Source organism: Hippopotamus amphibius, chromosome 14 (assembly GCF_030028045.1).
Source record: "Hippopotamus amphibius kiboko isolate mHipAmp2 chromosome 14, mHipAmp2.hap2, whole genome shotgun sequence".
Classification (NCBI taxonomy): Eukaryota; Metazoa; Chordata; class Mammalia; order Artiodactyla; family Hippopotamidae; genus Hippopotamus; species Hippopotamus amphibius.
The window spans coordinates 54,184,709-54,197,287 of NC_080199.1; the positions used below are offsets into that span (position 1 = coordinate 54,184,709).

At 39.9% G+C, this 12,579-nt stretch overlaps 1 protein-coding gene across 1 annotated transcript; it reads left to right on the forward strand.

Moving 5' to 3' along the window:
* Nucleotides 1–8,188: 8,188 nt before the first annotated feature.
* Nucleotides 8,189–9,859, forward strand: LOC130835584 (dnaJ homolog subfamily A member 3, mitochondrial-like). The gene has a single exon (XM_057707201.1). The coding sequence runs from the start codon at nt 8,189–8,191 to the stop codon at nt 9,560–9,562; it is 1,374 nt and encodes a 457-aa protein (XP_057563184.1). The 3' UTR covers nt 9,563–9,859.
* The last annotated feature ends 2,720 nt before the right edge of the window (nt 9,860–12,579 follow it).

Here is a 12,579-nt window from a genome sequence, read left to right on the forward strand (position 1 = left end):
CCATACTGTTTTCTTTCCATTTCCATGAAGTATTTCAAGTACACTCATTTTAGATTTGGAAAGTCCAAAGCAGATTTTTACTAAAGAGTTTTCCAGGGAAGGGATTCAATAATTGATTAAACATTATAGTGATAACTTCCTCAGGAAAAAATATTTTAAAAAATTGAGAGAATCTCAATGCCTAGAAACAAATTATAACTTTTTGCTGTGCATTCAATTTGCATTGAACTGGATAAAGCAATTTTATAATATACCTATTCCCTGGCATTTAGATTTCTTTAGAAAAATTCAATACATCAAATAGTTACCAATATTTTAGGTCAATCATTAATCCTTTCAAACTATACGTACTGCAGAGAAGAGGTGAGACTAGTTTTCCCAACATTACCTCCTTTAATGATGATTTCACAGTTGATACCTACATGCATTGAGGAGGAATTAATATCACAGCAAATAAAATGTTCCTCTCTTTGGAACTTACAGAGAAAGTAGCATGGGCTTTCATTTTACACAGATCTATTTCTACTATGAATTTGGAGGGAAAAATTACTTTTTGAGCCTCAGTTTTCTACTCTGTAAAAGTGTAAATGATAATAGTGTCTAACCTATAACATTATTGTGATTATCAAATGATGCAATGTTTGTAACACATCTTGCCAAATAAGAGATGCTGAGGAAATAATCTTTTTAAAAGAAAGAAAATGTGGAGAAATGCAAATTGCTTGAGCTTAATAGTCAAACTGATCAAATCCAAATCTGAATTTTCAGTTAAAAATAGCTTTGGCTGTTCACTCATATGGCATATTGCTCCTCCTCTCCCAAAATACCTGTAAAAATGCTGAAAGTGATACAACTTGAAATAATGATAAAAACTAAAATTATCAAATTACCAGTCAGAATTTTTTTGATATTTTCTTTTTTAACTTTTATTGGAGTATAGCTGTTGTGTTAGTTTCTACTGTACAACAAAGTGATTCAGCTCTATACATATAGATATATCTCCTCTTTTTTGGATTTCCTCCCCATTTAGGTCACCACATAGCAAATAGTTGAGTTCTCTGTGCTATACAGTAGGTTCTCATTAGTTATGTATTTTATACATAGTATCAATAGTGTATATATGTTAACCCCAACCTCCCAATTTATCCCACCCACACCCCTTCCCCCATTGGTATCCATACATTTGTTCCCTACAACTGTGTTTCTGTTTCTGCCTTGTAAATAAGGTCACCTATACCAATTTTTTCAGATTCCATGCAAATGTACTAATATACGATATTTGTTTTTCTCTTTCTGACTTACTTTACTCTGTAAGACAGTCTCTAGGTCCATCCACATCTCTACAAGTGACCCAGTTTAGTTCCTTTTTATGGCTGAGTAATATTCCATTGTATATATGTACCACATATTCTTTATCCATTCCTATGTTGATGGACATTTAGGTTGTTTCCATGTCCTGGCTGTTGTAAATAGTGTTACAATGAATATTGGGGTGAATGTGCCTTTTTGAATTATGGTGTTCTCTGGGTATATGCCCAATAGTGGGACTGCTGGGTCACATGGTAGTTTTATTTTTAGTTTTTTAGGGAACCTCCATGCTGTTCTCCATATTGGCTGTATCAATTTACATTTCCCCTAACTGTACAAGAGAGTTTCCTTCTCTATCTCTTTCCAGCATTTATTGTTTGTAGATTTTGTAATGATGGCCATTCTGACCAGTGTGAGGTGATATCTCATTGCAGTTTTGACTTGCATTCCTCTAACAATTAGTGATGTTGAGCATTTTTTATGCGTTTGTTGGCCATCTGTATGTCTTCTTTGGAAAAATGTCTATTTAGGTCTTCCACCCATTTTTTGATTGGGTTGTTTGTTTTTTTGATATTGAGCTGCATGAGCTGTTTGTATGTTTTGGAGATTAACCCTTAGTCTATTGATTCATTTGCAAATATTTTCTCCCATTCTGGGGGTTGTCTTTTCATCTTGTTTATGGTTTCCTTTGCTATGCAAAAGATTTTAAGTTTAATCAGGTCCCATTTGTTTATTTTTGTTTTTATTCTCATTACTCTAGGAGGTGAGTCAAAAAAGATCGTTCTGTAATTTATGTCAAGGAGTGTTCTGTCTATGTTTTCCTCTAAGAGTTTTATAGTGTCTGGCCTTACATTTATGTCTTTAATCTATTTTGAGTATATTTTTGTGTATGGTATTAGGGAGTGTTCTAACTTCATTCTTTCAGTGATCAATTGATCAATCCAAAAAGAAGATATAACAATTGTAAATGTTTATGCACCCAACACAGAAGCACCACAATACATAAGGCAAATGTTATTAGCCAGAAAAGGGGAAATCAACAGTAACACAATAATAGTGGGGGACTTTAACACTCCACTTACACCAATGGATAGATCATCTAGACAGAAAATTAATATGGAAACACAAGCCTTAAATGACACATTAGACCAGATAGATTTAACTGATATTTACAGGACATTCCATTTGAAAGCAGCAAAATATACTGTCTTCTCAAGTGCACATGAAGCATTCTCCAGGATAGGTCACATCTTGGGTCACAAATCAAGCTTCGGTAAATTTAAGAAAATTGAAATCATATTAAGCATATTTTCTGACCAAAATGGTATGAGATTGGAAATCAATTACAAGAAAAAAAACTGTAAAAAAACATTAGAATTTGATTAAGGAAAACAATAAGAACTTTACTCATGTTTAAATCATAAAAGAAAGTTAGGGAAGAATCAAGATGGTGGAGTAGAAGGACGTGCGCTCACTCCCTCTTGCAAGAGCACTGGAATTACAACTAACTGCTGAACAACCATCAATAGAAAGACACTGGAACTCACCAAAAAAAATCACCCCACATCCAGAGACAAAGGAGAAGCCACAATGAGACGGTAGGAGGGGCACAATCCTGTTAAAATCAAATCCCATAAGTGCTGGGTGGGTGACTCACAAGCTGGAGAACAGTTATACTGCAGAAGTTCTGAGGGTTCTGAGCCCCACCTCAGGCTTCCCAACCTGGGGGTCCAGCAACGGGAAGAGGAATCCCTAGAGAATCAGACTTTGAAAGCCAGTGGGATTTGATTGCAGGACCTCCGCAGGACTGGGGGAAACAGAGACTCCACTCTTGGAGGGCACACAAAAAAGTGTGCTCATCAGGACCCAGGGGGAAGGAGCAGTGACCCCATAGGAGACTGAACCAGACCTACAGCCTGGTGTTGGAGGGTTGCCTGCAGAGATGGGGGGCAGCTGTGGCTCACCAAGGAGATAGGGGCACTAGCAGCAGGGGTTCTGAGAAGTGCTTATTGGCATGAGCCCTTTCAGAGTCCACCATTAGCTCCACCAAAGAGCCTGTTAAGCTCCAGTGCTGGGTTGCCTCAGGCCAAATGATGACCAGGGTGGGAACACAACCCCACCTTTGGCAGACAAGCAGATTAAAGTGTCACTGAGCTCCACCCACCAAATTGGGTTAAAGTTTTACTGAGCTCCACCCACTCAGCCCAACAGTCCCTCCCATCAGGAAGCACCCAGGAGCCTCCTAGATAGCTTCCTCCACAAGAGGGCAGAGAGCAGAATCAAGCAGTATCAGCAGTCTTTCATCTTGTGGAACTGAAAATCACAGCCACAGAAAGACAGAGAAAAAGAAAAGGCAAAAGACTTTGTACCAGATGAAGGAACAAGATAAAAGACCAGAAAAACAACTAAATGAAAAGGAGATAGGCACTCTTCCAGAAAAAGAATTCAGAATAATGATGGTGAAGATGATCCAGGACTTTGAAAAAGACTGGATGCAAAGATTGAAAAGTTGCAAGAAAAGTTTACCAAAAACCTAGAAGAATTAAAGAACAAACAAACAGAGATATGCAACACAATAAGTGAAATGAAAAATACACTAGAAGGAACCAATAGCAGATTAACTGAGGCAGAAGGATGAATAAGTGACCTGGAAGACAGAATGGTGATAATCACTGATGCAGAAAAGAATAAAGAAAAAAGAATGAAAAGAACTGAAGACAGCCTAAGAGACTTCTGGGACAATGTTAAATGCACCAACATTCACATTATAGAAGTCCCAGAAGGAGAAGAGAGAGAGAGAAAGGACCTGAGAAAATACTGGAAGAGATTATAGTTGAAAACTTCCCTAACATGGGAAAGGAAATAGTGACCCAAGTCCAGGAAGAGCAGAGAGTCCCAGGCAGGATAAACCCAAGGAGAAACATGCCAAGACATAAAGTAGTCAAACTGACAAAAATTAAAGACAGAGAAAAGTTATTAAAAGCAACAAGGGAAAAACAACAGAAAACATACAAGGGAACTCCCATCAGGTTAACAGCTGATTTCTCAGCAGAAACTCTACAAGCCAGAAGGGAGTGGCACGATATGTTTAAAGTGATGAAAGGGAAGAACCTACAACTAAGAATACTAAACCCAGCAAGGATCACATTCAGATTTAAGGGAGAAATCAAAAGCTTTACAGACAAGCAACAGCCAAGAGAATTCAGCACCACCAAAGCAGCCTTACAACAAATGCTAAAGGAACTTCTCTAAGCAGGAAGTGTAAGAAAAGAAAAGGATCCACAGAAACAAAAACAAAACAATTAAGAAAATGGTAATAGGAAATACATATCGATAATTACCTTGAATGTAAATGGACTAAATGCACCAACCAAAAGACACAGACTGGTTAAATAGATACAAAAACAAGACCCATATATATGCTGTCTACAAGAGACCCACTTCAGACCTAGGGACACATACAGACAGAAAGTGAGGGGATGGAAAAAGATATTCCATGCAAATAGAAATCAAAAGAAAGCTGGAGTAGCAATACTCATATCAGATAAAATAGACTTTAAAATAAAAAATGTTACAAGAGACAAGAGAGGACACTACATAAAGATTGAGAGATGAATCCAAGAAGAAGAGATCACAATTATAAGTATATATGCACCCAATATAGGAGCACCTCAATACATAAGGCAAATGCTGACAACTATGAAAGAGAAATCGACAGTAACACAATCATAGTGGGGGACTTTAACACCCCACTTACACCAATGGACAGATCATCCACACAGAAAATTTATACGGAAACACAAGCTTTAAATGATGCAATAAATCAGGTTGATTTATTAGATATCTATAGGACATTACATCCAAAAACAGCAGATTACACATTCTTCTCAAGTGCACATGGAACATTCTCCAGGATAATTCACATTTTGGGTCATAAATCAAGCCTTGGTAAATTCAAGAAAATTGAAATCTTATCAAGTATCTTTTCTGACCACAACACTATGAGATTAGAAATCAATTACAGGAAAAAAAACTGTAAAAAACACAAACACATGGAGGCTAAACAATACACTACTAAATAACCAAGAGATCCCTGAAGAAATCAAAGAGGAAATCAAAAAATACCTAGAGATAAATAACAATGAAAACACAACGATCCAAAACCTATGGGATGCAGCAAAGGCAGTTCTAAGAAGGAAGTTTATAGAGATACAATCCTACCTCAGGAAACAAGAAACATCCCAAATAAACAATCTCACCTTACACCTAAAGAAACTAGAGAAAGAAGAGCAAACAAAACCCAAAGTGAGTAGATGGAGAGAAATCATAAAGATCAGAGCAGAAATAAATGAAATAGAGACAAAGAAAACAATAGCAGAAATCAATAAAACTAAAAGTTGGTTCTTTGAGAAGATATATAAAATTGATAAACCTCTAGCAAGACTCATCAAGAAAAAGAGGGAGAGGACTCATATCAATAAAATTAGAAAGGAAACAGGAGAAGTTACAATGGACACCACAGAAATAAAAAGTATCATAAGAGATTACTACAAGCAACTATATGCCAATAAAATGGGCAACCTGGATGAAATGGACAGATTCTTAAAAAGGTATAACCTTCCAAGACTGAATCACAAAGACATAGAAAATATGAACAGACCAATCACAAGTAATGAAATTGAAACTGTGATTAAAAATCTCCCAACAAACAAAAGTCCAGGACCAGATGGATTCACAGGTGAATTTTATGAAACATTTAGAGAAGAGCTAACACTCTTCCAAAGAAGAGCTCAAACTCTTCCAAAACATTGCAGAGGAAGGAACACTCCCAAACTCATTTTGTGAAGCCACCATCACCCTGATACCAAAACCAGACAAAGATACTACAAAAAAAGAAAACTACAGACCAATATCACTGATGAATTTAGATGCAAAAATCCTCAGCAAAATACTAGCCAACAGAATCCAACAACACTTTAAAAGGATCATACACCATGATCAAGTGGGGTTTATCCCTGGAATGCAAGGATTCTTCAATATACGCAAATCAATCAATGTGATACATCATATTAACAAATTGAAGGACAAAAACCACATGATCATCTCAATAGATGCAGAAAAAGCTTTTGACAAAATTCAACACCCATTTAGGATAAAAACTCTCCAGAAGGTGGGCATAGAGGGAACCTACCTAGAGGGAATGTACCTCAACATAATAAAAGCCATATATGACAAACTCACAGCAAACATCGTTCTAAATGGTGAAAAACTGGAAGCATTCCCTCTAAGATCAGGAATAAGACAAGGATGTCCACTCTCACCACTACTATTCAACATAGTTTTGGAAGTCCTTGCCACAGCAATCAGAGAAGAAAAAGAAATAAAAGGAATCCAAATTGGAAAAGAAGTAAAACTGTCACTGTTTGCAGATGACATGATATTATACACAGAAAATCATAAAGATGCCACCAGAAAACTCCTCGAGCTAATCAATGAATTTGGTAAAGTTGCAGGATACAAAATTAACACACAGAAATCTCTTGCATTTCTATACACCATCAATGAAAGATCAGAAAAAGAAATTAAGGAAACAATCCCATTCACCACTGCAACAAAAAGAAGAAAATACCTAGGAATAAACCTAACCAACAAGGTAAAAGACCTGTACTCAGAAAACCATAAGACACTAATGAAAGAAATCAAAGAAGACACAAACAGATGGAGGGACATACCATGTTCTTGGATTGGAAGAATCAACATTGTGAAAATGACTATATTATTGAAAGCAATTTACAGATTCCATGCAATCTCTATCAAATTACCAATGGCGTTTTTCACAGAACTAGAGCAAGAAATTTTACAATTTATATGGAAATGCAAAAGACCCCGAATAACCAAAGCAATCTTGAGAAGGAAAGACAGAGTTGGTGGAATCAGGCTTCCCGACTTCAGGCTATACTACAAGGCTACAGTGATCAAGACAGTATGGTACCGGCACAAAAACAGAAATATAGATCAATGGAACAGGATAGAAAACCCAGAGATAAACTACGGTCAACTAATCTATGACAAAGGAGGCAAGGATATACAATGGAGCAAAGGCAGCCTCTTCAATAAGTGGTGCTGGGAAAACTGGACAGCTACATATAAAAGAATGAGATTAGAACACTTCCTAACACCATACACAAAACTAAACTCAAAATGGATAAAAGACCTAAATGTAAGGCCGACACTATAAAACTCCTAGAGGAAAACATAGGAAGAACACTCTTTGACATAAATAACAGCAAGATCTTTTTTGATCCACTCCCTAGAATAATGGAAATAACAACAAAAATAAGTGGGACCTAATGAAACTTCAAAGCTTCTGCACAGCAAAGGAGACTACAAGCAAGATGAAAAGACAACCCTCAGAATGGGAGAAAATATTTGCAAACGAATCAACAGACAAAGGACTAATCTCCAAAATATATAAACAGTTCATCCAGCTCAATATCAAAAAAACAAACAAACAAATCAAAAAATGGGCAGAAGACCAAAGTAGGCATTTCTCCAAAGAAGACATACGGATGACCAAGAGCCACATGAAAAGCTGCTCAACATCACTAATTATTAGAGAAATGCAAATCAAAACTACAATGAGGTATCACCTCACACTCGTTAGAATGGGCATCATCAGAAAATCTACAAACAGTAAATGCTGGAGAGGGTGTGGAGAAAAAGGAACCCTCTTGCATTGCTGGTGGGAACGTAAAGTGATACAGCCACTATGGAGAACAGTATGGAGGTTCCCTGCAAAACTAAAAACAGAGTTGCCATATGACCCAGCAATCCCACTGACGGGCATATACCCAGAGAACACCATAATTCAAAAAGACACATGCGAGTGTCCCCGGAGGCGCGGTGCTCCACACGCTGGTTGCTGGTGGCTGTGGGGACCCCGCGGCTGCCGGCTGCAGCGGCGAGAGGGGCCCGGTCGCCCATGGGGGGCGTGGTGGGGGCGTCGCTGAGCCGCAGTCTGAGCGTCACCGCCTTCGCGCCTTCCCTGGGAGCTCGCGGTCCCGGGGCGCTGCTGACATTGAGACCTGGTGTCAGCCTCACAGGAGTAAGAAGTTACCCTTTTGTTTGTACTGCCTCCTTCCACACAAGCGCCCCTTTGGCCAAAGAGGATTATTACCAGATATTAGGAGTGCCCCGAAGTGCCAGCCAGAAGGAGATCAAGAAAGCCTATTACCAGCTTGCCAAGAAATATCACCCAGACACGAATAAGGATGATCCCAAAGCCAAGGAGAAGTTCTCCCAGCTGGCAGAGGCCTATGAGGTCCTGAGTGATGAAGTGAAGAGGAAGCAGTATGATACCTATGGCTCTGCTGGCTTCGATCCTGGGGCCAGTAGCTCTGGGCAGAGCTACTGGAAAGGAGGTCCCACTGTTGACCCAGAGGAGCTCTTCAGGAAGATCTTTGGGGAGTTCTCATCCTCCTCTTTTGGAGATTTCCAGAGTGTGTTCAGTCAGCCTCAGGAGTACATCATGGAGTTGACGTTCAATCAAGCTGCCAAAGGCGTCAACAAGGAGTTCACTGTGAACATCACTGATACCTGTGAACGGTGTGACGGCAAAGGGAATGAGCCCGGCACCAAGGTGCAGCACTGCCACTACTGTGGCGGCTCCGGCATGGAAACCATAAATACAGGCCCTTTTGTGGTGCGTTCCACATGTCGGAGGTGCGGTGGCCGGGGCTCCATCATCACATCTCCCTCCGTGGTGTGCAGAGGAGCAGGACAAGCCAAGCAGAAGAAGAAGGTGGTGATCCCCGTGCCTGCTGGAGTCGAGGATGGCCAGACTGTGAGGATGCCTGTAGGAAAAAGGGAAATTTTCATCACATTTAGGGTGCAGAAGAGCCCTGTGTTCAGGAGGGACGGTGCAGACATCCACTCCGACCTCTTCATTTCCATAGCTCAGGCCATCCTTGGGGGCACCGCCAGAGCGCAGGGCCTATATGAGAGCATCAACGTGACGATCCCCCCTGGGACTCAGTCAGATCAGAAGATTCAGATGAGCGGGAAAGGCATCCCCCGGGTTAACAGCTATGGCTATGGAGATCACTACATTCATGTCAAGATCAGAGTTCCAAAGAGACTGACAAGCCGGCAGCAGAGCCTGATCCTGAGCTACGCTGAGGACAAGACCGACGTGGAGGGGACGGTGAACGGCGTCACCAACACAAGCACTGGAAAACGGTCCACTGGAAACTAGGCTGGGAGCAGCAGCCCTTCCTTGTGGCCAGGGCACCTTGGATGCAGGAGGATTCCACACGACAGCACCGAGCCCCTGCCTGCAGAGGCCCTCTGGACCACCCTGGCAACAACAAAATCATGTGACAACGCACCTCCCCATGGAAGGGGCATGGTGGACAGCCCCTGGGCAGTAAGGCATGGCAGGCCTAAGGGCTGGTAGTTTACTGTCCATGGGTAGGTAACTCGGCGTCTCCTGGCTCCGGCAGAGTCAGACAGCTGGACACTTCTTGTAGAGCTAAAATTCTAATTTGGAATCAAATGTGGTTAAAGAATTAAAGGCCATGCTTACAGCTTAAAAATGAAGACTTAAGCTGCACCGAGTTGTGAAGTGGTTAATTTCCCTCTCAGCAAACCACTGGGAGGTTCCAGAATGAGTCTTTCCTGACAGGTTGTCTCTTCCAGGAACGTGGGGCAAGCACGCCCCTCTAGTGTCATCCACCCCTCAGCAGGGGCGTCCCCTGCTGGAGTTCGTTTTAATTCCCAAAGGTACCAAGCAGCTGGAACATGGGGGCCTTGGGGGCCCAGGGTGACACATATGAAGACAGTCCCTGGAGATGCTACTCTTGATCACATGGGCCGTGATCTCTGTCAGGATGGACAGTCGTTCCTCCCACCCCACTTGGGGTGGCCGCTTGTCCCCTGATGGTTGAGTTCTGTTGTTCTAAGCCAGGTGTGAGTGGAGCTCCTGCCCTTCTGCTGGACCACAGCCGACCGTAGGCTGGGGCAAGTAATGGCCTCTTAACCTGGAGCCCTGCCCCACTGCCTGCCCGGGCCTTGGTTCTCACCACTCACTGTTGACTTCTGTTTTCAGATGTGTGTTTAAATTATTCAATGCTAAGAGTCATCGTCTTTTCCTGTAGAAATGTTTGTTCAGAAAAGGAGAGCATAGTCTCAGCAGTCGAAGGTTCTCCACCATCCAGCCAGAGCAAAACACTGTTTCCCCAGCCTTGGCTTGTAGAATGTGCGAGTGCCATTGTGTTTCCAGATCCCCTCACGGTGGTAAGACAGGTTAATGAAGAACACTTCTGATTAGTTTCCTTTTTGTTTTTTTTCTTCATTATTTACTAAAATAAAGCATCTACTAGTGTCTGCTCTAAGAATGTAAAATGATTCTGTATCAATGTAAATAAGATTATCTACTGCAAAGAGATACTTAAAACCTAAAAAAAAAAAAAAAAAAAAAAAAGACACATGCACTCCAATGTTCATTGCAGTACTATTTACAATAGCCAGGACAAGGAAGCCACCTAAATGTCCATCAACAGATGAATGGATAAAGAAGATGTGGTACATACATACAATGGAATATTACTCAGCTGTAAAAAGCAATGACATTGGGACATTTTTAGAGAGACAGATAGACCTAGAGACTGTCATATAGAGTGAAGTGAGTCAGAAGGAGAAAAACAAATATTGTATGTTAACACATATATGTGGACTATAGAAAAATGGTACAAATTAACTGGTTTGCAAGGCAGAAATAGAGACACATGTGTAGAGAACAAACATATGGACACCAAGTGGGGAAAGTGGGGCAGGTTGGGGGGGGTAATGAATTGGGAGATTAGGATACCAAATTGTGCACTCTAAATATATGCATTTTATTGTAAAAAATAAAAAAATAAAATGTTAAAAAAAAAAGTTAGGAAGCTCTTTCTCTATTCCATACTCCTCCCCCTCTGCCCAAGACTCAGAAATCAATGGTTGATACCAATCAGAAAACTAGACACCTATTCTTCAATATCTTGCATATTTTATTGCATTGTGCATGTTGTGTTTTGTTACATTGTGTCACATCACATTCCATGGCATCACATCACATCTTCTCCTGCATGGTATTATATGGTATTTCATTGTTTGTATGTAGTAACCAGAATAATAATCTTGCCTCCATGAGTCTTTAAACACCACTTTTGGTCTCCAAGAACTCAATAGGACAGACAGTGGGAAGACAGAGTGGAGACAGAAAGGATGATTTGAGCACACTGCACTCTCGGAGGTATGGTACCCATAAGCAAAACTCTTAAGTGAAAGACCCTTGTCACTAGTATTTGGGAATTTTATTTTTCATAAATTGTATTAACTTGCAGTGTCATAGAACTAGGCATTAAGTTGCCAAGTCAGTCCATAAAAAATATGCTAGAAAAATTTTTTCCAGACACCAAATATTAGAGTAAAAGCTGTGAATTCCGAGCTGTCTTCCAGATGTAGATCAGAAAAGTCACATATTAAGCAACTGGATATTGAGCAAGATCAAGGACAGTCCAAAATTTCAGTGTGAGGCATAAGGAAATTCATTCTTTTAAAAGTAAGGGTAGCTGGAAAAAATGTATAATTTATCCCATAGCATAAGCAAAAAGAAACACCAACTTAGAAACTTAGAAGAAAAGAAACTGCATATTAAAATCATAATGAAGTATAGACATATGAAGTTTATAATGCTATTTGCAGCGCTCAACACGATGTAACTAAATATGGCCATAAGGCGAAAAAAAAACAGGAAATCATAAGAACAGGTCAGGATGATACCAAGATGGGATGGGAAAACAGAATATGGATAATATACAAAGACAAATCTCTGCTGGCAGAATTGTTATCCATTGGAGGTAATCGAAGAACAGAAATATTACTAAATAAAACCGAAACAAAAAACATTGAATATATTTGTAAAGTAGTCTTCGAATCAAGAGGAAAAGCACAAGAGTTTTAAGTGATTAGAAAGATGTTGACAAATACAGAAAACAGAGAATGAAGATATGGTGTACTTGATATTACTAAATTAATATCAACTTTGTTAGATGTGGTAATGACATTATTAATTATATCAGAAGATGCCATTATTCTCATCAAATATCTCAAAGTATTTATGGGCAAATATCATGATGTCTGCAACCTAACTTCCAACTGATTGAACCGACACAGGCACTTACAAGTATGTGTGTGTACACACACACTCACACAAGCACACACACACAT